The sequence below is a fragment of the Aphis gossypii genome, chromosome 1 (genome assembly GCF_020184175.1).
Source record: "Aphis gossypii isolate Hap1 chromosome 1, ASM2018417v2, whole genome shotgun sequence".
NCBI classification, from domain to species: domain Eukaryota; kingdom Metazoa; phylum Arthropoda; class Insecta; order Hemiptera; family Aphididae; genus Aphis; species Aphis gossypii.
The window spans coordinates 17,895,680-17,923,210 of record NC_065530.1 but is presented as its reverse complement, the minus strand read 5'-3'; the positions used below and the strand labels follow the sequence as shown (position 1 = coordinate 17,923,210).

Sequence of the window (27,531 nt, the reverse complement as noted above, 5' to 3'; positions counted from 1 at the left end):
TTTTTTTTTTTAGTGATACATGATAAAATCTTTGTTTAGGTATACGGAAAAAGCTTGAAAATTTAATATAATGCTCTTTAACGGTTTTTCTTATCATAATATTACAATTCACAAATATCAAAAAATACATTCTCTCAACATTTTTTTATAAGCATTGAAAGTTGGAATGTTTACAAATTATTATTTAAATAATATTTATTGGAACATGTTATTTTTGGAACAAATAGATTATTTTCAAATTGTTGCTTTTATATTTTATTCAAATGCATTTTTTTTTTTTTACAAACAATAAGTATCTGTTCCGATACGCTGTTAAAATCCAATTAACATTAATTAGGTATTCAAAACGCTATTTGGAATAAACTCGTTTGAAATAAATGACAATTGAAACATAAAATACGAGTATACAACCCATTATTCATTGTTCCATTAAAATTTAATGATTAAATGGTCCCATTCATAGGCGTGCGCACGGGGTGTGCAAAAATGTGTGTCTACTTTAAATTTTTGATGAAAAATTGTTAAATTACCTAACTGATTTTTGAGAGTAGGTAAGTATAAGTATATCAGTATGTGTAATATAATACAAAAATTAATAATCGTTTTTACTTTGTACAACAGTCGCAAATCGCAATAATCATATTAAATTTACATATTATACCTATTCTTTACTCTCATTATCAATAAAAGTATAAAACAGCGTCTAAAAATTTTAATTTATTATAATATAGAGACATAATTTATCTAACTGAATTGTAGTAGGTCAAGTAACCCTTTCTAAAACAATTTTGCACACCCCGTGAAAAATTCTTGCACACGCCTATGGATCCATTGTACATATTTTGTATATAAATATTAAATATGTATTATAACATTCATAACAATAACGATAATAATATTATAAGTAATTTAAATAATATTATTATAATAATGCACGGAGACGATAACTGTTTGCTTACAAAAATGTCATTGGCTCAATCGGGAGGCGGGAACACGATGTCATAATATATATTATTATCTATGAACTTTGGCGGGAACCGAAGAGCTGAGTTGAATTGAGATAAAAAATAATAATTATTATTATTATGGTGTGTCTTAGTAAGTTTGATAGTTCATTTTATTTGTCTGGTTCACGGTTATCTAGTAGATAACAGTGGTCTGGTTTAATCGGTCTAGTGGTAATTATTCAAATTATTGTTTACTAATTTTACTAGTAATTTAATATCTATTCCTCGGTGAATTGTATTTTAAGTATTTTCCAGAAACTGAACTCGGCATTTTACACCTTGCAATTTACTTATCAGTTATCTTCGTTCACTGTAGATATTTGTTTATGATAATATGTTATAAATCCGTGACATTATATAGTACCTACGCTTACAGTATACTTAGTGGCACCTGTACTTAGTTTGTGCTTCTCAGTCAGTATTAACTTATCAGTGATTTGTTTATTTTGTGGGCAGCAGCCACATTCAGTAATCAGTATTTAGTTTTGTTTCTTAAACTGTTACAAAAAAATGAAGACGTGTATAGCATCGTTTTGTTAAATGTCAATGTCAAATGTTAAATATTGAATTTTACAATTTTTTTCAATTTTCACTAACATTTTATGTATCTTTTATAAATTGCTAATACCTATCGGCCAATAGCAGAATGTCAATAAAGAGCTGTTTTAATTTTTGTTATGTATTAAAAGTATTAATTGGCATAATTTTGTCAATTGCATCGATCGCAACTATTCGTATTGTGTATTGTTATAATACAAAAAATAATTGTATAAATTATAATACTCCGATGGTAATCAACACGTGGGCATTTACTGATGCAACAACAAAAAGTAATAATTTTTTAATAAATATTTAGAATAATACCTACTTACTATGGGTGTTGGTTAAATAGTATTTAATTTTAAAAATCCAGTTCAAAATAACCTCTAAATTAATTTTTTTTGTATTTTCTAAAAATTTGAATTTTTACTAGAATTAAATTATGTATTAAGTTAACTACTGCTAGATGTATTCCTGCTTTTATTCAGGACAATGTTCTATTTTCAATGTCATTTATAATTCTATAATATTTTTTATTTATTTTAATATAGGTAGTAATATTTTATGCATTTTAAAGTGCACCTACCTAGATGAATATTATAAAGTAATCTGTTTCAATCAACTTGCAACTAATATATTATTTAATTCAAAACTTTCTTCTCTAAGCCATTATCAATAAAATATTCATTATTAATCTAACACCTTAAAAAATAATTTCATTCACAAATAACTATGATCATGACTTAATCGTTTAAACAATTGAAAAATTCTCATTTTTCAAGTTTCCAACCCTATATTTGTAGAAATTTAAGATTTAAATGTATTATGATTGTTACAAATCATTGCAATTTAATTAATATCAATATTTATTAAAATAGACTGGTTCATTAGGCTAACAGTTCTTTAATTTAGTAAAATTAGTATAGTGCTTATTGCATACCATTTTTATTTATAAACAAATATAGGTTGGGAAGTGTTAAACATGACAGGCTCTGCAATTGATGCAGTTGTAGCTGGGTGTACAGTTTGTGAACAAGAGCAATGTGATGGTACTGTTGGTTATGGCGGAAGTCCTGATGAAAATGGAGAAACTTCTTTAGATGCCCTCATCATTGATGGGTTTGTTAATTATTTATTATTACCTATTATTTACTTAAAATGTTAATAATTTAATTTAAACAATAAATCCATAGAGCTACGATGAATATGGGCGCTGTAGCGCATATGAAACGTATCAAGTCAGCCTCTAAAGTAGCACGGCTTGTGATGGAAAATACAAAACATACTCTTCTTGTAGGTGATGAAGCAACTGAATTTGCTATACAGATGGGTTTTAAAGAGACTAATCTTAGCACAATTGATTCAATGAACTTGTGGAAGCAATGGAAAACTAATAATTGTCAGCCAAACTTTTGGACTGTATGTTGTTTGTTAGATACTGTCATATAATTAAAATGTTGACTCATTAAATGGATTAAAAAATCCATGTTAAACATAGAATGTCAGCCCAGATCCAAAAAAGTATTGTGGACCTTACAAATCAAATTTGTTAAGACAATCAAAACTCGAGTCAAATCATGTGGATATAAAAAATCATGATACTATTGGGATTATTGCAATTGATCATGATGGTAATATTGCTGCTGGTACATCTACTAATGGTGCCAAATTCAAAATACCTGGGTAAGTAATAAACAATATATATATATATATATATATATATATATATATATATATAATATATATATATATATATATATATCATATATATAAGTATAATTCTTTGTTCTTATGTATAACACTAAACTCCTAAATGGCTGGACTGATTTTGATGAAATTTTTTGTGTGTGATGTGATTGGGCCCCTGAATGGCTTAGATTCACAATTAGACCCGGTAGGTGGCACTGCAATTGGGAAATTTTTATAGAAAACTTCGATATGAATATGTCTTAAATAATACATTTGTGATGCTAAAGGTCTCTAGTCTCTATAAGTACTTATAAATAACAGATTGAACAAAGATAAATATTAAACCACATAAATAGGCATAATTTTAATGTACAAAAAAGTACAAGAGGATAACTGCTGTGTTGTTTGCTATTGTATAAGCTCAGAAAACAGTTCATACATTTATCTCCATAGTTTATTGTAAAAACAAATAATACTAGAAAATCAATAGAAACTTTAAACTTTAAAGAATAATTAAAAAAAAAAAAAAATATTTAGGTTTATACCAGTTAACCGATCAAAATATAAATTGTCAAAAACATTGTCATGGGCAATGCCAAAGTAAGACAATTATGTAAAATTGATATTTCAGAAATTTTACCTACAAATCAAATAAGAAAAGCAGAAATATTACTCCACACACGTTACATTAAATGTTAGTTCTAGCATTGATTATATAGTATACAATCAATGGCTCTAGGCAAGCAAATTTAACATGGATGCATTTTGATTTTTGAAAATACTTGTATTAGTATTATCTATTATAATGTAAAATCAGGGTGGCACTACACTGGGGCAAGGGTGGGAAAGTGCCCACCTAGCATTTACCGTTTCCCTTCTGTTACTTCTCCCCTATAGTTAATTGTTGAAATATATTAATCTAATATGAAAATGTATTTTATTAATTTGTTATGTCACGAGTCATGATTGATTAGTGTATTTATAATTATTTTATATAATTTATAAGCTATGATATTTTTAATAATACTAATAATAAGTCCAAAAGCTGCCATCTCTTTTGTTGTATTGCAATGAACATAAAAAATATGAATGAGCATATAACACATTCATATGTCATAAGTCTTATAACCTTATGACAAGTTTACATAAAACATATAAGTACTTTAGGTTATACCTTATACAGAATTACCAATAAAAATTACTGACAGGACCTATAAAAAACTTAAAAGTTAATTTACAATAAATTACAAACTAAACAAATTTATTTAAAAAAAAAAAATGAATATGTTTATGAACTTAATGAAAGTATTTTATTATGAACTAGTTCATATTTAAAACAAACTTACAAGGTCTGAGTTATAAAATTATATTTTCATGTAATAATATAAATATATATATATATATTTATAAAAATATTTCCTTTTTAAAACTTCAATTATCATAATAAATTAAAAATAGTGAGAAATAAATCTCCTCTGTAACCTATTGCCTATTAGTACAATACATATTATTTAGAGACTGGATAGCATAGGTTTTTATCATAGAGTTATAGTTACATTTTATAATATGTAACACAATATTTTAATTTTAATCTTACAATAAATCAACTTATTAAAATTGATTAGATACAACAATATTGTTCTCATTGTATTTTCTTCGATATGAATTACTTAAATATTTGTAAAATATTGTTAAGTCTCAAGTAATATGCCTCAAATTATAATTAAGGTTATTTCGATTATTTTTAATACAAGTTTAATTTTTTTAAGCTGCTCTCAACATATTGTTAATTATAATTAAAATTTATATTATAAATAATGCAGAAGAGTTGGTGACTCTCCCATTCCTGGATCAGGTGCTTATGCTATGAATAAACTTGGTGCTGCTGTAGCAACAGGTGATGGAGATATACTAATGCGATTTTTACCAAGGTAATACCAATATTTTTAAAAATTTTAGTAAATTAGTTTGTATGTTTTTTCTTTTCACTATTAGTTTCCATGCAGTTCAAGCAATGAAGCATGGCCATCCTCCAAAACATGCTGCTCAACTAGTTATAGATCAGATTGCCAAATATTATCCTGACTTTAGTGGAGCAGTTATTGCTGTTAATAATTATGGATATTATGGTGCTGCTTGTCATGGATTTGACAAATTTCCCTATTCTATTGCAAATCCTGAACAGAATAAAGTGTCCATACTTTATACTACATGTACCTAATCAAAATCATAAAATAGTTACTATCATCTTATACCTATTTAAAAAAAAATATTTATTTTTGTAATTGTTAAATAATAATTAGTTACTATTAAGATTAACAATATTATTACTTGAGTAAGACATAGATTTGTATGCATTTGCATATTTGTATTGATAAGTTTAAAATATAAATGTCCCTCTGTCCTTAGTTACTAAACGTTGGAAAATCATCTAGCAACAATTTATTAGTATGAATATTACAAACATGTATATTATTTTAATGAAGTTTTGAAGACTAAATAAATCATAAAGGTAAAAAAAAGAGACGGAATTTTATAATTAACCATACCTCATTTAGAAATGCAAGGACTTCTATCAGCTGTTTCGATAAAAATTGTTAAAAATATTATACATAATATAATATAGATTATAGAGGATATATGTATTTAATTAATTTGTTTAAAGATTTGAAATATTTAGGTATTCTAAATTCTATTGAAAATGCTTTTCAATATCATTTGGGTAGGTAACATTCTTGTAACTTATTTTTGACTCTAAGAAACTTTAAGAATTTGGCGTGTGAATTGTGTTTCATGGATTAAAAAAGAAATTATAAAACATAAAGCTTGTGTCACTACATTTATTCATTTGCCAGTTGCTAGTCCATTAATAATCACATGTAATGTTGATATTTTAAACTTCTTGTGGCAATCTGTCGATGCACTACCATTATTTATATTTTTCATACTAAAATACTTATTTCCACCTTTTCGGATGAGAATTTTTAATATTCCAAATTTAATTCTTGGCGTAATTTTTACTTTATTTGTTTTGAATAAAATATCATTATAACTAACCTAGTTTCGCTTGAAATAGTTAAACACATACCGTTTAAAAAAATAGTTTCCTCTGAATACCTGTCACAAAAATGGGAGCGTTTTACTTTAATTATTGGGCCAAAATTGTCAGAACTTTATTAGATTTATGGCTCGTGTCTATAGAAATAGAATAATGTAATTAATATTCTACAAATTATTTGTAACTTTCTTTTTACTTTAATGTCATTAAATATCTATACAATTTTTACTTCCATGTTTTCTTTGTTAACGACTTCAGGTATGTTTTCATATAAAAAAAGTAATAGTTTATTATGCTTTAATTAAACACCGTCTTATATAGTTATATGTCATACCTATAATATACATATTTACAAAATAAATGTCTTGGTTGTAATCGAAAACTCGAAAATATCGTTTTGTAACCGTTATACTTTAATTCGCAGGGAACAATATATTTATAAGTTGGTTAATTATAGTATTTATTTTAAAAAATGTATTATGATGCGACCTTATAAGTGGTGACTGGTGATCGAAATTTTCAGCTTCCTACGCATTTGGAAGTACCTACACGCATTAGATCATGTAGACGCTCATAAATCAGCATGGTTGGCTGGGCGTTGTGTATAGGCAAACCAACTACATATTAATATAATTTATTTTTTGTAGCTCTGCGGCAACCTTAACATTACTGCTGGACGTTGCCCGTTGGTACATCTAAAGATTATGACAGATTTAATACCATGTTTTTGTGGCGTGAAGATAAAACTTTAAACTCGGAAAGTCAGAATTTAATCCATTAAAGCTGTTTAAAAAGACAAATATTTTATTAATAAAAAAATTATAGGTACCTACTCCCTTCAGAATAAAAAAAAATTCATTGTTAAAGTATTAACCTATTCGTTTAAAAATAAATAATGATCTTAACTAAACATAATAGTTATTATTTTATACTAATATTGTAATGTTTCTTTTTATTATTTTTGTTTCTTTTTTTTTTAGATGATTTTTTTATGCCAAAATTTTCTCAAATGTAGGTACCTATAGTCTACACTTCTACAGTGATGATAGGTGCATTTGACCAACTACAATTATCACAGATAATTAACATCTTTAGGAAACATAATTGCTCAGTTATAAAACGTTTATTAATCTATAAGTATTATTAAATTATAAATTTTTCAATATTAAAAATATAATCATCTACGTGTAATCCGTTAAGTGTTAATATTCTGTGATAACCTATTGGTGGCGTGTTTTATTCGTAATTATTTTGAAAACGACAATTTTCTGTCTTTCTCTAACATACGTGACACGCGCAATTTAGTAACGTATATGTTATATTATATTTGCAACATAACGATTGCTCTGGAGAAGCTGCAATTATAGGGACTGAGTGTTTGAAAGACGTGAGTAAATTGATTGATCTCAACCAGAAGACTACTGTAGCCTGTAGGTACATTTCTGTATTGGCTAACTTGGAGTAAATTCTTGGGGGGTATTGGGGGAGTAATGTGGTAAAACTAAAAATCTATTTGGAAAAAATAAACCATTGACTCTCAGTAAAATAAAAGGGGTCAGAAGTTGTCCTCCTCAGATTATGCCTATGCTTTTTTTTTACAATAGACACACAGAATCAATCTACTTAAGATTAGTTTTAGTATTTTTCACTATTTTAATTTTTTTTGTCGGTGAGAATGGGGAGATCTATTAGGTATAGCCGTATTTACGAATACAATTATTGCTAAATAATATTGTCCAGACATTGGAGCAAGGCCATAACTGAAAAAAATTTCGGGGGGGGGGTTCAATATTTATTTAAATATATACATAGATATTAAACATTTGTCATTATTAAGTTAAAAATATAAAATTTGATTATTATCGTTATTAAAAACATAAATCGTCATTAAAATATTCAATTTACGATCCGGATCCTAACCCCCCCTAGTTACGACTTTGCATTGGAGCGATTATTGTTGTTGGTAATTGTATGGAAATCGTTGTATTGCTTGTCATAGATTTTGACACATTCGTCACATTTAGGGCGGATTTAGGTATGCGGTGTCCCGAGGGCTAAATGCATTGCTGGAGCCTTTTATGCATAAACGAGAAAATATATTATTTTACTTTTTAAAATATCATAAAATTGCGAGGGCCCCGAATTTGTGGGCAGGGGCCTCTGGGCTACAGCCTACTCAACTCTCCCCTAAATCCGGCAGTGAACACATATACTAAATCCAAATCATATATTGCTACCATTGGTTGTATTTGTTGAAAAAAATATATCTTATATATTATTTTTAAATAAAGTTTTAAATGTGAAATGTATCATTATAATATTATATTACAGTCAGTGTAACATTTAATTTGTATTCGTCATTTTCAATAACATTTTATATTACAAAAATAAAATTATAATAAAAACAAATACGATGTTGTACTTGTTAAACAATAATTAATAACGATTCAGTATAAATACATTCACAGTAACACAATTATGAGTACATATAGGAACGTATTTTTCATTAAAAAAATATATATGTATATATAATATATATATATACATTATACATATTTGATATTACACATATATATATATATATATATATATATAATAAATAAGGTCAATATAACTCATTTACACATGGTACCTATAAGGTAATCAAATTTGAAACATTTTTTTTTAAATATTTGCAAAGATTTATCAAATAACGATTATTGTTGGTGAGCAAGACGGTTGTTTCAACTCTAAAAGAAACAGAGTAAAAATATTATATAGGTAAGTACATTACGCATCGCTGTATCGGAATGTTAACCGTTCGTTTTACCTATAAAGTTGTACTATTTGAAGCTTAACATTGTTGAACTGATTCAATGTCACCAGCTGGTTCACAGCAATTCCTATCGAAGCACTCGATATTATTGCACTGAACCAAACACTGTCCCATACCATACTCTGGAACCATTTGTATATTTTGATCGTCTTTGAAAAACTCTGGTTGAATAGTCACTTCTAAAATGCCGTTTTCGTGGAAAAAGTTAACGACCGCTTTATTTATTCGCAGATAATCCTGGAAACAAAATTACAGTTAAAATTCATTCGATCAATCCAAAAAAATTAATCTACACAGACATAAACTAATGCTATATTATATGTATAGGTACTATAAAAAATACTATTATATTTCTATCTTACTTGAGGGTTAAGAAACATAATATGTGCAGTGGATATTATTTTATCTTCAGTCAGTTGCCATATATGCAGTTCATGTACGTTTACTATGTCTGGAAATGTTTTCATCAAGTTTTTGCAAATGACATCAATATTCATGTGATCGGGCATTGTTTGAAGAAGAATCAGACATGATTCTTTCACTAAAATATTAAAACGTAAAAATGAAACATCATAATATTATATAAAAGTTTAAAACAATTTATGTGAATAATTGGGACCAGAGAATCACTTTTAAAATCGTCAAAAATCACTTACTATTTGGATATTTAAGATAGAGTAATATTGCCGCCGATATGATTGAAATTCCAGGGTCAACAAACTTTGCGATAGAAGGGTCTGTGAATATTACGACGATAGAACATATCATCACCATTGTACAACCTATAGAAATATTTTATTTATTTTATTGTAAATTTACTGCTTTCCTTTATCTTTTACAAAAATATTCTACCAACTACATCTCGACATATTTCTCTTGAAGAGCAGTTTTTGACTTGTATTTTTTTTTTCAGTAATTGACCAGTATTCAAAAGAGCATTGGCGCTTTCTTCGTCAGGAACTTTTGCGTTTTGTACTACCGGACCTGCATTGAAAATGTTAACCATTTAGTATACCATAAATATTAAATATGATATGAATAGAAATTATGTTATCGAAAAATATAAGATATTTTTTATTTTTAGAATTAATCCTTATAATTTTATTAATTTAAAACTAGCATTATATATCTACTTCTATTTTTAAAATATATGTATAAAAAAAAAAAAAAAATGAAAAAATCACTTATATTTCTCGAAATAAAAGTTTCATTTTGCATATATTTTTTGTATTATGAGTAGTAAAGATTAGAGAGAATATTGCCAAATTAAGCCTATAATATTGGTAGCGGGGTCTGTTCAATAATTACAAGGTTACAAATAAATATAGCTTAAAAATTTAAAAAATATTTAAGAGGTAAAATATGTTTTGAGGAGGCTAAGCTTCCCTTAGTTGGGTCAATAACACCATGCATGTATAGTTTATTAGTTTATATATACAGTTATTATTAACCTCCTAGCAGTAAATAACATAGTCCGTGGAGGAGTATACCAACAAGACCGATAATGAACACTGATATTGGTTGATGCATTGGATCTTGATGGTCGATGTGTATGAGAGTTTGAATGGCTTCGACCACCAGGGAGAAACTAAGTGATGCCAAAAACACGCAACCGCCGAGCATCAAGACTACTTCTATTCTTGCCCATCCAAATGTATTCTTTAACTTCTTCTCGGGATGACGATGTACGCACTGTAGAAGTTGAAAAAATAATGGCGATAAAAATATTACAAATCCCCAATGAATAATGGGCAATATTCACACTGGAAGACGATAGTTGGCCGGACTTGGATACTGTCAAGTTGGACTCTGGTGAATTGTCCTCCACCTTGAGGATTTTTTCCGCACACACTTCGTTTGAACACATCTCTTCATAGTCGTTTTTCTGTAACACCGCACACAAAATCACTTGTTAATTATACTTGTATTATGTATATTGTATATACTATATATAATATGTATGTATTCATTTTATAATATTATTAGACACGAACAGCAAACCATTAGTATAATTTAATATTTATACGGATTTTATAGTTACCTTAATGCACATTACAGATCCAAAAAAGTATATAAGTTTGCATAGCACGTGGTACGAGTCGACGAGCAAGGTGAGTGAATGCGATATATGACTGAAAACTAGTTGCACTAAAAAATAACCTAATGTCAGTAGAATGACCGTGTGGACTGCATGAGGATTAAAAATGCGGAGCACTTTTTTAACTGACATTGTAAAGCAGCTGAAACAAAAATTGTCAAATTTTAAATAATCAGATTAATATACTGAATGTATTATATGTACAATATAATACACTATAAACAATAGAAAATAGGAATACATTAAAATTTTAAGTATTTATTTTAAAAATATGTATTTCAACTATTTTCAAGTGATGAACATCGTAAATAGATTAAATTGATAAAATATGTATTAAATAGACAAATGTTTAAAAAAATAAATAATCATAATCATGTTTAGGTAGAATATAATCAAAATTATACAAAAGAGCTAAATATGAAATTTTTTGAATATTTTAAGTTACTGGAGGTCATATATATTTTATAAAAAATTGTATTTGAAAGTTCGATTTTATATATGTGAAGTTCTGTTAACCTAAAAAAATGATTAATTGAGTTCATGATCCATTATCTTTATTATTTTTAATAATTTGTATTATTGTTTATAACAATATATCTATCGTTTTCAATAGTATAGACTACTGGAAAATTTTTAAAATTACCTTTTTACTGTACAATTCAATTTCCAATCTAGTGTTTAATATAGAGACGGTACTGCATTATGAAACGACAATGAATCTTACTACTGCTACAAAATATGTTTCCGAGAAACCCCATAAAAAAAGTCCATATCATTGTACAACCAATAAACTCGGTAGCTCCGTTCAGAATCTAAAAATGATTATTATTCTAAAGATGTAGTTATTCATGAAATTAATACATTTTTGTTCTTTAAAAGAATCGTAACAAATTCTTAAATTTGTCAAAAATAATAAGACTTGGAAATTTAATACTAGATGAAATTGCATGCGAAGCTTATGATACACATTATATTTACAATCGTGATGCTAGCTGACCAACAATACTAATAATAGCATTAAAGACACTAAATATAATACTCTGCACACACAACGACAAGATTACCACAGGTTTTTAGGAAATCGTCTATTGAAAGTACTTCTTGCTAGAAAACATTTAATGTGTCGAACAACTTTGAACGTTATTTACGCAGTTTTCTGTAAAACTGTAGGCGGTAATTGGAAAAAAAAATACCGTTAACACATCTAATATTAATAAATGATACAAAACGACGTATTTTAATTATATATACATACAGGCAGTTCTTAAGAGTTGAGCGGTTCGACATTATCATCAATATTCGAGTGTTTGATGTGCGAATATGAGGGAGTGTAGTACATTATCATTTACTTAGGTACTTGTGTGACAATTGCTAAATAACAATGCTTACACTCCTAAACAACGCGCACACCTAAAAATCATAGCACGCGGACGAGTGTGTGTTATAAAATTTATCGCCAAAATAATGTACCTACCATGTAATATGTATATTATACTATAAAGTATATAGACTTTTCAATATTTTCCAACATCGAATAAAATTATACACTAAACATTTTAATTTTACAAAAATAAACAAGTGATGAATATCAATATCGGTATGCGCACATAAGTCTGTTGACCGAGTTAACTCGAGAAAAAAAATTGAAATTTGTTTACTGAAATCTAATCGCATCACTTGCAGAAATTAAACGAATAAGCTTTAGTAAAAAAAAAAAAAAAACAGTCAAATAGTCAGTGTCTAATAGGCATATTTTAATTCATTTGCAAAATATATACGACATTATAATATTTTAAAATCTTAAAGAAATTGTCTGACACGTTTTATAATCTAGGAGTATTTATTTTAAACGATTTCGCTTAATACCTATATGATATAATATATTATACTTTAAGTTTCATTGACTGTGAAGTTAGTCATCGAGACACACGCATCTTGTGTTTGACCGGAAAGCTAACTTTATAACCATTCACTGTTGCCCCAGTATATTATACACAATAAAAATACATAAATATTGAATACGTATAGCTGAAACATTTATTAAGTGTAGAATTTATCAATCTTACGATAACACTCCGACTTCTGACCTACACGTATACGAATAAAATTATTAAATTTAGATTTCGTACACTATATAATAAACCTCTTATTATATTAATTTAATCTTCACTTGGTTAAAATATCGTGTGGCATACTCCAAAATCTTTCATTAACTAATCAATATAAACATTTTTCATGATAAGAAGTTTGTTTAATTTTATATTTTCATCGTTAATAGTTTAAAAAAAAAAATTAACTTAAAAAAAATAAGCGACGATCATGTCATGGAAACTTAGTGTAACCCATATAATTATTTTGCCTTTGTATGAAAGTGGTGATAAATCGTTGTAGGTAACTATTCCGAGCGGAGTTCGAATTGCTTATATTAAATCGGTTAAGATTTCGTTATCACAAATTACAGATGTGTCGTAAACTTGTAAACCCATGAAAGTTATTGAAATGCATTTTGAAAACCAATGGAAAAATAAAAAAAAATATTGGTAGTTGTTACCATTTATAAATTATTATAATATTACAATATTAGCTGTTAAGTGCTAGCTGCTTATTGTTAATTACTATAGTTGCATTTTTAAACAAACTATAAATCACCACTGGATAATTATTATAAAAATCAAATAATCATCTATTGTATTCAGCTTGGCATTTTAGATTGGATATAATGGTTCATAGAAATAATTTTACAGCCCCACGAATTGTTTTTTCCAAAACATAACAGCAAATGCATGACACAATATAACTTCCTAGCTTCGATCAGAAAGCGGTTCAGGTACTTGCTTACATATATTAATTTAAAATACAAGTAAAATGAAAAAATTCAGACATTCAAGTGTAAATGAAAAATTTAAGTTCGGTACGTACTTAAATACTAATAATAATATTTATTATTAACGATTATATTAATGTATTTTTTGTTCCATTTAATTTTGCATTTTTAAAAGATACTTTTTTTTTAACATATATTTTTTTAAACCATACATTATTTAATTATTTAGACGCATCTATAATATTTACTGTAATGTGTGTGTGTATGTGTAGGGGGGATAACAATATTGTTGATGTAGATTTATATTATTATTATGTACATTCATACGTGATAAATTATGTCATATTTTAAACGAGATAAAATAAATTAATACAAATTTACATTTTACCTATATTTCATTCAGATCGAATAGTATAATTAATGTTTCGTTAAAAATAGTAACAATAAAAACAAATAAAAAACGATTAGGCGTAGGTAGCTATAACGAAATAGCGAAACATTAAAAGTATTATTAATATTCAATCATATTCTGGGCAAACGATGACCTTCAAAGTTGAATTGGTTGATGACAAGAATACTACGATAATATTATAACTTATTATTACAATCCGCTTTTTAACACATATATTGATTTTAAAGAGTAGGTACTCGTGTACATCATATCATATAAATATATTATATTATAAATGAATTTAGACGGCTAATGGGTAATTTATAAGCACATATCATTTGCTTATCTAAAAAAATTATCTTTTTGTTGTTATATTATATTATAATATATTTGAAGCTATGAAAGTAAAGTAATCATTAATTAATATTTAGTAGGATAGAATATAACAATGTACAACCAAAATAATTTCGTTTAGTTAATTTTCATCAGTTTTTATTATAATCCGTACAAACGGCATCATAATATTAGTACCTATCGTCTATACTACATTGTACTTAAATGGCTAAATACATTGTTTTATACGTTTTAATGTTCACAATAATTGTTATCATATATTTTACTGCATAAAATAATGACTAGTCGACATTTATCATGAACAATATGCTTATTGACTTGCGTTATAATAAAATATAAATACATACTATATAAATGTAACTGATATGTATATACCTATAAATTTTTCAAGCAAGCATAATTTGTGTCAAGAGAATTAGTGAAGTCTTGTTTTAGTTAAATAATTTTATTTCTTACTTAATTCATTATACCGTTAATAATTATGTTAATCAAGCGTACACAGGATGTTGAACGCGTTCAATCGATTAATTCTCAACTCAGTAGCGCAATGATATTAATTGGCCATAATTAAAATTTCATTTAATAACTGTAGGAATGAAAAAATTGACTAAACAAATTACCAATTTGCTGATTTACGTGACAAAATACTTTATTTCGCCTTCAGCATTTATTTTCTTTATCATTTATTGTTTTCCCTTTTCGAAGAAATAACAATTGTACCTAATCAATTTTTATCGACACACATTAACGATTAGTTGCTATTATATTATATACTCTAGACTCTAGTCTATATTTTCCTTCCTAATCGTGATTATACATTTGTATTTTAAAATTAATAATGTTCGTTGTATATTTTGTGTTTGTGTTTATGTTTTTTTTTTATTATTATTATTATTATTTGAACAAATTAATTTTTATGAGTGGGTATATCATTTTAATGAATATCTACTCGACAACGTCTTGTTCATAAATAATATTATATACCTAGTATGTATATTTTTAAATAGGTTTTTATTTTGTACAAATACGACATACTGAATATTTTTGAACAAAATAAATAGGAATACCCAGCAATGTAGTGAACCCCTGTTCTACCCAAAATGTAAATCTATACTTGCACCTGCCAAGTGAATTGTCCATACAAGACGATTCAGTCGGTGTATGAAATTAAAGTAATATGGGCAATGGGACAATCAAAAACTATTTGTCTGAATACATTTACATATTATATTATATTATATTATATATATGTATATATTATTAAATTCCCTCTAACGAGAATACAAAGAAATATAACCATGTATTATACCTTATAAGATTAAGTGTGTGTGGTAGTCCACCTAAACCGTGTATGATAGGGTCGTAAGGAATTTCAAACGTTGTATCTACATTTATTTTAATGTACGATAACCGGATAACCAATAACCAGCCAATACCTACAGGGCATATTTTAAAAGTCATCTTTACTATCCAAGTCCTTAATTCTCAATAATATACAACACACCTTCAGTATAATATATTAAAATAATAAGGTACCTATTATATTTTAAAACCAGTGAAAACAATGTAAAAACAATCGATAAAAAAAAATTCCCCGAGAAGGTACGAGACATATTATAATGCATGTCTAATTAATTATATCATAGACAATTGTATTTAACCCTAATGATTACACTTATTTATCTCTTGTAATAAACTCTATAATTTTTATAATCTTTGTATTAATTATATTACATTAATATAATATATATTATTATTATCTTGGTCAGACGGTCAGCTATAGATACAATTGTTTTTATGGTATCATATTATATAAATAATAGTATTATTCCTACTAATATAATATAATAATACTTGCTTAAAAGTAATAAACTATTTTTTCTAAAATCATGATTTTATAATAATTACTATGAATGCAAAACTATGTGAAATATTTCTACAAAGATACTTCATAATTATCATTATTTTTAGGTGTAAATTATAAATGTAAAATATATAGTCGCGTATGAATTATAATTTTAAAACAATACATTATGTACTATGTATTAGTAAATGTCGAAACAATTCGATATGTATTTTGATTTAAATTTAGTTTCATTTTTGTTCAGGTGTTTTTAAAATTAAAATTATTAAAATTATCAATTCCATTCCACTATATATTAATTATGCTGACAAATTAATATTAATGTATTGTTAATATTTGGTAGGTAGTATAATATATAACTAAACCTACAACTCATCCATTTTATAAAAAAAAATATTTTCCCATCAACTTATAGCCTATTTTTAGTCAAGATTTTAGACTTAGTTGCATAGGCGCAAATAGGGTGAGGCTTGGGGGGGCTAAGCTTCTCTGATTCTATCTAACCCCCCAATATTTAATCTTATATTAAAATTGAATGTACCTATTAATTATCAAATGTTGTGTCCCTATGACTGTAAAAGTGTACAATATAGTCAATATAATTCATTTTCTTTACATTTTAATTTGATGTGGAGGGGGTGTGGGGAATTCTTGTTGAATATATAAAAGGGCTTGAGTCCCCACCAATGTAATTCCCTATTTGCGCCTATGCTTAGTTGTTTAGTACAATACAAGTAATATAAAAGATACATTATTGATGTACTCGTAAAAAGTATATCGAACGTTTTTCTTGAACAAATAAATCATTAATTGAGTTGAGTTTTGTAAGTTGGACAGGTAAAAAGTATAAGGACATAAGGTAGTATGTAAATCACCGTTCAAGTGTATCTCTGTTATATAGTATATAAATATATAATTCAAATACGGTTTCCAAAATATATAGGTATGTTATTATTATTATGTGTAGAACGCCATATTGTTATACTGTGTACAAAAATAAAATGATAAAAGTGCGATAAATAAATGCTCGCTGTACTTACTTGAGTAAAAACATCAAATTTGTTTTAAAAATATCTCATTGAAACTTAAATAGTGTTAAAAATAACAGCTTTTAGAGATGAAGTGGATAGTGATAAAAAAATATAACACCTATAGGACTTAGTTATATATACTACAAAGACTTGTAAGTTGATTAAATTTATCAAGTTGCATTATATATCTATATACATTTAACACTAATAGTCAGTACTTATATTATATAAGAATAAAATATTAGTGAAAAATTAGTAATATATAGGTAGTAATATTCAATAAATAATATTACGATACTTCTTTATAGCTTACTTTATTTTTATATAATTGACAGGGTATATACTAGGTATCTCCTTGCAATGCGCATAGAGTGTTTAATATCTACAGAATACTGGTTAAATGTGTACATATTTTTTGAAATGCTTTAATTTGAATAAATAAGAACTGTAAATAATTTTATGAAATAATTCCATTGTTATCACATGATAGCCCCCGCATTGTCTTTGAAGGCCAAAACTGGTTCTTAATTTATTTTTCTTTATATTAAACGTTCCCAAACTATATTATCTAGATGATAATCCCTACAAAACATACTCATGTGTATAGTTTGTTTATAACGTCGCAATCCAAACAACGTGGTTTTTAAAAATGTATACCTATTACGAAATATATGAATATAACGTATATCATATACGTATGGTGTGTACAAAAACAAAACTAAAATGCAAAATAAGTTAAATCTATTCATATTTATGACAAGCATAAAAAATAGATATGGTCAATTTGAAAAACAAGCCAACCATCTCATTATATTATATTATTAATATTATAATATAGTGATGACGCTTCAACTCGATCATGCGGCACGTGGAAGCGTATATAGTCATATATAGGGTAATGGGTATATTATAGGTAGGTAACTTGCATAGGTATTATAATATATTCTACAAAATTAGTATAAAATATAAGCAATATATTATCTGCAGATAATTATAGACTTGTTGTTGCGCCTAGCTTTGTGAAATCACACTGAGAATGAAATACTTAATCTTAATAATAAGAAACGATGGAGTAATAATTAAAAAGTAGATATAATATATATTATTTTTATAATTTAGTCATTTAACCGAAGATATAATTTATACTTGGGCTATTGTTGTAGTGATAATTATATGCCTAAATAAAAGATTCCAGGGCCAATACACTTTTACGGTGGCTAAAATACGCGAGTCTACATACCTTAGAGGTCATAAATGAGGGATATAAAAAAATACAGTAGGGACACCCAGTAGGAGCGTATTTACAATAACTTTAAATAAAAAAAGTTCAATTATGTCTTTAAAAATATAAAAAATTGCTGCTATTTTATATAGATGATAGTATGAATATACAATATATAAAACCTAATATGTCTACATTGAGTATTATTTAAAAAATGTATGCATTGGTCATACACACACATACCTAGTTTATTATATAAAAATACATTTACATATTATATATCACCAGAGTAGTTGTGTGCATATAATATTACTAAAAGGACGCGCCAAGTGAAACTTTCTAAAATACATATTAGGTATATTATAAGATATTATGGTACAATGTACCTACAAACCACTTTTTATACTACTCTGAATGACTGAAATACTCTAATTTTATATGTATTTTCCAATATAATATTTCAGTAACCTATTATTTATTTATTCTATAAGTAAGTAAAAATTTCTATATCCTGTATTCCTGTGACTATCGTCATATTAATGTAAATGTTTGATTAATTTCATTAATAGGTATTCATTACAAAATAAAAGTACACATTATTTAATAAAATAATAATAATCAAGGATTTTAGATCATTTGTTCATATAGTTATTTTAACTTCAATTACTGATTTCTGATTATATTCCAGCCTTAATTGTTAAGCTGCAGGTATCAATTAATTACAGTAGTAATATAAACATACCCAACATAAATATAATAATTATATACATATTCGTTTCTAATGTTTCTATACATATATATATATATATATTTATATTGGCTACTGTTGTATTTTGAATATTATTTTATTATCAGTATAATTGTAGAATGTAATGATTTCCTTCGTTTATACCTTTATTATAATTGTTAGAATGATAACATATATTTTGTTTATTAATAATAATTAGACAAACTCGATCAATCGATAACTCCTTACATTTTATAATAGGATTATGATTTACATAACTAAGTAAAATAAATATAATATTGTGAATGTATTTATAATATATAATATATTTTTTTTTTATTAATGTACTTATAATAAATCAAACTTCGTCGGGCATTGCAACAAAGATAAAAAGAACCATTACAAATTAAAAAAAAATATATTTTACCCATTACCCATCATAAATAACGATGTTTTAACTAAAATAGTTTTAAAATGTTTGCATATTTAATAAAAAAATTTCAATCAGTTACTTTATTAGTCTCATATTCAAAAAAAAAAAATTTTAATTAAAACGTCAAAAACATTTGAAACATTTTTCACTTATCTATTTGTTAATTGATAAATAATTATTGTATATGTTTTACATTTTAATTACAATGCGTAATAATTTAAAAAATATTTCTAATTGAATTATAAAAATTTCCAATATTAAATTAAAAACTAGTTTAAACGCATTACAATAATATTATCTATTATATAAAAATTGAAAAATGTAAAATTATATAGATACATACAAAACAAAAAATGTAGATTATTTTAGTTATCATAATTATACTTATTAAAAACTGTAATTAAATTTAACAAAATATTTACGAATAATTTTATTTTGTATTTTAAATTAAAAATATTATGTCTATTAGAATTAATCTATTTTAAGTGGTAGATAAAACATAAAACTATAATCCATAAAACATTAAAACAAAATTTTTCACGAATTTTAAAGTGCATAATATAGATAATATAAATATTTTATATTTACATTTGCTTAATATTATGTACCTGTCTACGTATTACATTAATTTTTTTTTAGGTATTGAATAACAAAATTAAAATTAAGGTCCTTAGGTATAAAAATACAACCATTTCTCCAAAATAACTTAGAAATTTTGTAACATTATGAGTTTTGGATAACCAAAATAAAATATATTATTATAAGTCTTCAATCTTTATACATTTTTAATTTTCGTGTTACCTTAGGATATGTAATAAATCTAATAACTGTAATTGAATTCATACATCCGAATATTTTTTAATGGTTGGTTGCATAACTATTATGTTTACATTAAATAAGAAATTTTTAAGAATTGCCTTTTAATAATAATGTAAAATGCGATTTACAATAAAAATAAAATTCAAATATTGAATACCTCTATAGCTCTATACATTGTAGTCTCCATATTTATTTTTTTCCCTAGAATTTTGTACATTAATATTTTTTTTTGCATACACTATCTATTACGCGTATTTACGTTATAAAAGATTATTAAGAGTGTGCTATTTACGTTAATTATTTAGAGTTGTTTGGCGAAGACGCCCGTCCATCTATTAGTGGAATTTCGAGATTAATTTTTTTAATTAAAATTAGAATCTAAAGAAAATATGATAATTATACTTAGTTTTTAAATATTTTATTGAAATATAATTTTTAGTTTCACGTATTATTATTCAATATCAAGAACTATTTAATGTGGAGAATAAATTAAATTGTAATTAAATTGTAATATTTACATTTTAACTACAGAATTATATATAATAAAATGTAATCTAACTATATTAACTTTGTTGTTGTATTTCATTGTACCTATAAGTTATCAAAATATAAAAACTAATAATGTTATTAAATAATATCCAAATATAATAAACATATTATTACTAATATTTATACAATTACAATAAGTACAATAGGTACATGCTAATAAAATAATATACAATTACGCAATAATTTATAAAATCGATCTTATGTCAATCATAAGTCCAAGATATTGTTATAAAATATGTATTAATAAAATAGAATAATAAAATCATGTCAAAATAAAAATAATATTTGTATTGCTTAATATGTATATATTATAGCGTTCTTAATATTACACTTGTGTATTTTAAAATAATACGTAAGTGTATAATATATTATATGTATTTATAGTATTTACAAATCTTAGTGTCCAAAATATGCAAAACCATATTATTATAATAATATTTTCAGATGATTGTGGACAGAAATAGATTAGAGTATATATAATCCTCCAAAAGCTAGAACTGTGGGAGTTGTAGTGTTAGATCAATTAAGTTTCGTTTATTTCTACGAATCTGTTAACCCATCATATTATTGTACATACAAAACTTTAATACACGTTAGGTATACAATATTTTATTAATATGTCCTTCAGTATAAGTCGTCAAAAAGTAATTATGAAATAATATCTCTAATAGAAGAAGAGTTAGACACAAAAAGAGATTAAACATAAGCTCAATATCAAATATTCTTATTATTATAAGTATTTTTAAGTCGAATAAAAAAAAAAAAAAATTGATAAATAATGAACAAAAATATTTGAAATAAAAAAATAAAAAGGATTAGCATAAGGCATACAAAATCACATATAAGTAGATATATAATTGAAATTTAAACACATAGTAGATATTTTATCTAGAAAAATATATGCTAGCAGAATTGAATAGTATACTTTAAACGATCACAGATAACTTTTAGTAGATTTACAAATATTTAGAAAACACTTGTTGGAAAAAGTTTTTTGTGAATTTGTGGATAGATCTTAGTAGTTATAATATTACTATTATTGTTTAATTTATAAAGTTGTATTTTTTCCAATAAGTTTAACGTAATATACATTATTACATTATATACAAATTAAATTATAAGTATAGATAAATTTAAAAAAGAAATTGATTATTTAATTTTAAATATTTATTTATGTACCTATCTATTCATGTATGTAGTTAATATGAACTAATAATCTGTTTAACTTGATATACTTTTGATTAGTTATCTTACTATGCTGATACAAAAGTCACTACCTAACAATATTATTGATTATAATAATATATGTTTTATTACGAAATATGAAGTAATTGGTAGGTAATCAATTTGTAGACTAAATAAATAAAAAACGATAGAATATAGTTAGGTATATATTATTCTTTTAACATTGGTAAAATAGGTATTATATATTATATAGTACCCAACTCACAAACATAAAATTAGCCATTTCAATTTTTAGTCATAAAAGTATAAAAGAATAAGTGTATACATTTTTTTATAATAAAAAACGTAATCAATGAACAGGTGGGTGCGATATGTATACATATAGGTACATAACAATAAGCAATTATTTTTGTCGTAACTTCAAATTTATACTTTAACGTCTTAACCATTTATCAATTACAGATCGGTACAGATCGAGTTACAGACATACGTCGTACAGTGTATACATATTATTTTTTATAGACTCTATACGATTTATAAGGTGAAACAAAACTACAAAAACTGTCGCCCTAAATATTATTGTTCTTAATTAAAATGTAATCTAAGAAATCGTATTGTCGTGTTTTAAGATATCGGCGGTAAAACATTTAAACGTATGATAAACACAAAATTAAATCGTGGTATGAACGATAACCAAATGTTTAATTTTATGTTATGTATTCGGTTGATATTAAAATTCGGTCCGCGCTACGTGGGTGCAGTTATACATATTATGATATTATTATGATGTAGGCACATATTATAACACGATTGTGAGCCGATTATGCACAGCGTACGCACATCAGTATATTCGTTATATAATACGCGAGCATCATAATAACATAATATAAATCATAAGTGAAAACATGCGTTGTAAATCCAAATTCAAACCAAAAGCCACGTAGGTACACGACTATTTAATCATCGTATAATACTATTATAGGAGGTATATGTCCGAGACGTTAAACGCGGACGAACCCCCCCGTGAACATTAAAACACGCGCGGGTATTGCAGGGAGAATTATATATTGGTCATTGCAGCGTCCATATATCGCGGGTACAGAACATTACGGTATATCCGTCGTAAATACTTAACGGTATAAAAACGCGTTACGTATTTTAGTAGGTATTATACTTAAAAGTCAAAATGCATAATAATGTATAATATGTACGGTGTAAAACTCACTTATCGTATAACAATAATGTATTTCAGTGTATTACTGCAGCATTAGACGACGGATTTTCACTCGTACGACGGACCTCGGACATCACACAAACACATGTTAACGAGGTGATGGCAATCCGAATGTACGCACGTGTGCGATCGTAAGTGTTTACTCGAGCTGTGAATATACTGAAAGTGAATAAAGCGATTCCGTGTCACATTCACGACTCGAACTCGCGCGTGTATACGCATTTGCCACTCCTCCTTTTGGTAACGCGTACCACAACCTGTTCTCCCCACCCGCGGACCGACGAGAAAAGTATACGAAAAAACGTTCGAAGATTAACAACAATTATTATTATTATTATTTACACCGAGCTGAAATTATTTAACGGTCGCGGCGCCGGGGCTATTATTATTATTATTATTATTATTTATTTTTTTTTTTATATATAATAAACTCGAAAACTGAATCCGATCGTATTTTCTTACGATACGAATTATTGTTGTTATAGAACGTTTTTTTTTCGCATCATTATTGCAGTAATAATATTATCATCTATCTACTAATTACTATAATATATAATATACAATGACGATGATAATAATAATACCACTACTGTAATGACACTGTGTCCGTCCACGACGACGACGACGAGAATAAGAGAGTGACGAGAAAAGCGAAAAACAGACAAATAAATGGCGCTGGTTTTCGAGAGAAAAAAAAACGAATTGAATATTATATTATTATAATATTCTTTTATGTTACGTATATTTATTATGAACCGCGTACGCGATTTTTTTTTCTCCGCGAGGTGATATCGTAAGCGCGTGTCGTGGCGGGTTTTCTACTGCGTAAATCTACTGCACATCTGTTCAAAAATACAATTGACGTTCCAAGGGATTTTTCTCGTGTCGGCCGGGCGGAGGCTGCAGTGTCGGGACGAGCGAACAACTGGCAACGTGCGATCGCATTTTTAAATAGACGCGCGAGTGGCCGAGTCGAATAAAATAAAATAAAATTATTCTCAACAACACTGCAATACGGTGGTGTGTGGACACTGTACGATCGCTGCGATATATAACAGTAACCTCGTCTCAAGTTCGTTTACATAAAATATAAAAAATAATGATGGCAATAAGTCATCCGACGATGTACAAATATTTAGGTGTCTTCGCGCACACACACGCGCGCGTATAAATAAATAGTAGTAGTCGTGGGTAGGTAAGTGCGTGTTGTTATTGTTTTCACATAATATTATTCGATACTCCATATACCTTTATTCGTATTTTGTCTTATTTTTTTCTCTCTAAAAATCTCTATTGGAATATCGTCAGATTCGGTTCCGCATAATGATTCAAACAACACAATAAAACCGCGATTGACGGTCGGGTGACAAAAGTACACCGATTGCGAGGAATATATTATAATGTTTTATATAAGCAGGTATCTCCTAGGTACCTATATAATATAAGATATTATAATATTTTTATTATATTATACGTTATCGTTACCGCTATATACCTATATCATGTCAGCGCAATACACATATTTTTAGCTGCTCAACGATTTCGAAATAATATGCAAATGTAGGTATTGTGTCCGAAATGTTTTAATGAAACCAAATGTTATTTATATATTCCACATAAAAACGCATTAACCGTAATGAGCATATTTGTTTGATTGCCGCAATTTGTATACCTAAGTATACATATTGATGTATGTATATATTTACTTTTATTTCTAGGCATAGTCCACGAAGTCTTTAAAATAACGTGACTGAATGCCAGATAAGTAGGTAGGTATAAAGGTGTACATGCTTTTTTGTTGATCATTGTTTTTCTGTGTACCTATATAATATTATTCAATATCCACATAGGTATAGATAGACTGAAATTTAGTTTCTACGATTTAAAAATAAAAATATGTATATTATCTAATTGAATAAATATAGTAATAATTGTACAATAATAATAATAATAATATGATTAAATATCTCTTTTACTTATTAAATATCCAAGGACTAAATAATTATTGTCAACAAAATAATGCAGTAGGTATATTGTATATATACGTATATCACGGTACGTCGGTTTGTCGGTTTACAAACACCCGTTATTCAAGGTGTTTGATGAAATTTCGAGAAGAATATTTAAAATATGTTTAATCTTCAATATATTTTCATACTAATTCAAAAAGTTTTTTTTAAAGCCATCCTAATGTGTCAATACACATTGTTGTGTAATAAAGAGATTATATACCTATCTATATTGTATTAAAACGGTTTCGTGCGGGACAAATTTACAAGTAGGTACCTACCTACGCATTATTTACAGTAGATTCACCCAATGTTAACACTACATGGAAGAGAACTTTATTTGTGTCGTAACGTTTTTATATTATTAATATAAATACACAATAGGTATTTTTAACAGATAAATGAAAAAAATAAAAGAAAAAAATTAATCTGTACGACTGTACGAGTGAATAATTTGAATTACCTCTAATAGTTGTTAAAAAAAATAAAAATACTACTATAACAATATATCTACAACTCTTCTTTATGTATGAGGACACTTTGGTAAGGCTTTACTGAACATTGAAGTGGTCTGTGAATACTGTCGGTCTCCGTAAGTTTGCAAAACCGTTTTTATGCAGGATAAATTAAGTTTCCGAAAAAATAACCCAATAATGGGAATGATGTGACATATCTAACACATATGTTTACGATATTTCAATTTCAGTGTGTATACGATTTAAAAAATGTCAATTTTTTCTAGTCATAATAAATTTGTATCACAATGTCAATAATATATTACCTGTGTAAAAAAAATTATATGTACCTAATATAAATATTTCATAATCAGTTTTTAAATTTTATTAATGTAATTTTTTTTTCTAATGTGCCTACTAAAATTTGATAAGTATTTAATCGTTCACATAAGGTTTTTTTTTTATCTTTTTCGAACGATTTTTGATTTTGAACGTTTGGTTTTGGACTCTTCTATATTTTATAGAGCAAGTTTTGCACGATCTGTCGACAATTAATTTTTTATTTTGGTAACTTATGTTAAAATCGATGGGTGTTTTCCTCCAACTAAATATAAAATCGATTATTCTTTGACGCAATTTTGCCATACGCAATGACATAAAAACTCAAAATTTAATAATAATAGTCAACAATATAATGTGATAGATATAAAATATTATACACTATTTTAATAATTAAATATTAATTAGTGTTCTCGTTTGCCCGCATCTTTTTTTTTTAATTTTGCAAAATCACATTTGGGGTTATTTTTTTGACGGGGATATAAATTCGGAGACCAAATTTTGGGGGGTTAGTTTTTTCAGTGTTATTTTTTGCGGTGCCGCATAAATCAACCATGGCGTATTGTTAAATAATATTATTAGGTACGTTGTATTACAGAGGTAAGTCAAAATAATATGATGATAAATTTTTTTTTTTTTTTAATGGTTTAGTTACAGTCGATTAGGTAGAAGGTAATAATAAGTTTCTAATCATTAATCGCTACCTATTAATTATAGACACCTACTCCAACACACCGTATACCTGATTATCAGGGAACAGAGTTCATATTAATATCGAGTTTAAATGTTTAATTATATTATTCTCTTGTGTACACAATTGTACAGACGTACGTCGTACTTATCTATATATCTATTTCTAGTTTAAAATGCACTAATATATATACATGT

The 27,531-nt window shown here is 26.5% G+C and overlaps 2 protein-coding genes across 3 annotated transcripts; one reads left to right on the top strand and one right to left on the bottom strand.

Annotated features, from left to right (window-relative positions):
• Positions 1 to 288: 288 nt before the first annotated feature.
• On the top strand, positions 289 to 6,522 carry LOC114128952 (N(4)-(Beta-N-acetylglucosaminyl)-L-asparaginase-like). Its single transcript, XM_027993566.2, has 6 exons — positions 289 to 1,837; positions 2,513 to 2,666; positions 2,741 to 2,966; positions 3,046 to 3,230; positions 5,060 to 5,167; positions 5,232 to 6,522. Exons 1-6 carry the CDS (start codon positions 1,654 to 1,656, stop codon positions 5,455 to 5,457), a joined length of 1,083 nt encoding a protein of 360 aa, XP_027849367.1. The 5' UTR covers positions 289 to 1,653; the 3' UTR covers positions 5,458 to 6,522.
• Positions 6,523 to 8,522: 2,000 nt separating this feature from the next.
• Positions 8,523 to 24,213, bottom strand: LOC114128951 (zinc transporter 1). 2 transcript variants are annotated; one of them, XM_027993564.2, is made up of 10 exons: positions 23,832 to 24,213; positions 11,851 to 12,019; positions 11,151 to 11,349; positions 10,872 to 10,994; positions 10,561 to 10,801; positions 9,962 to 10,093; positions 9,766 to 9,891; positions 9,472 to 9,650; positions 9,104 to 9,346; positions 8,523 to 9,023 (listed from the first exon to the last, which is right to left on the bottom strand). In XM_027993564.2, exons 3-9 carry the CDS (start codon positions 11,337 to 11,339, stop codon positions 9,128 to 9,130), a joined length of 1,209 nt encoding a protein of 402 aa, XP_027849365.2. In that variant the 5' UTR covers positions 11,340 to 11,349; positions 11,851 to 12,019; positions 23,832 to 24,213; the 3' UTR covers positions 8,523 to 9,023; positions 9,104 to 9,127. The 2 variants fall into 2 exon arrangements, with proteins under 2 accessions (XP_027849365.2, XP_027849364.2); XM_027993563.2 differs by lacking the exon at positions 11,851 to 12,019 and having other exon boundaries at positions 23,832 to 24,212.
• Positions 24,214 to 27,531: the final 3,318 nt, after the last annotated feature.

What these genes read in the sequence shown, in the direction of transcription:
- LOC114128952 (XM_027993566.2), top strand. Translation starts at nt 1,654, where the DNA reads ATGTCAATAAAGAGCTGTTTTAATTTTTGTTATGTATTAAAAGTATTA. An exon ending in GCCAAATTCAAAATACCTGG is followed by an intron (nt 3,231 to 5,059) that starts GTAAGTAATAAA and finishes TAAATAATGCAG; the next exon opens with AAGAGTTGGTGACTCTCCCA. An exon ending in CTAATGCGATTTTTACCAAG is followed by an intron (nt 5,168 to 5,231) that starts GTAATACCAATA and finishes TTTCACTATTAG; the next exon opens with TTTCCATGCAGTTCAAGCAA.
- LOC114128951 (XM_027993564.2), bottom strand. Translation starts at nt 11,339, where the DNA reads ATGTCAGTTAAAAAAGTGCTCCGCATTTTTAATCCTCATGCAGTCCAC. An exon ending in GATCTGTAATGTGCATTAAG is followed by an intron (nt 10,995 to 11,150) that starts GTAACTATAAAA and finishes GCGGTGTTACAG; the next exon opens with AAAAACGACTATGAAGAGAT. An exon ending in ATGTTATTTACTGCTAGGAG is followed by an intron (nt 10,094 to 10,560) that starts GTTAATAATAAC and finishes TTTTCAATGCAG; the next exon opens with GTCCGGTAGTACAAAACGCA.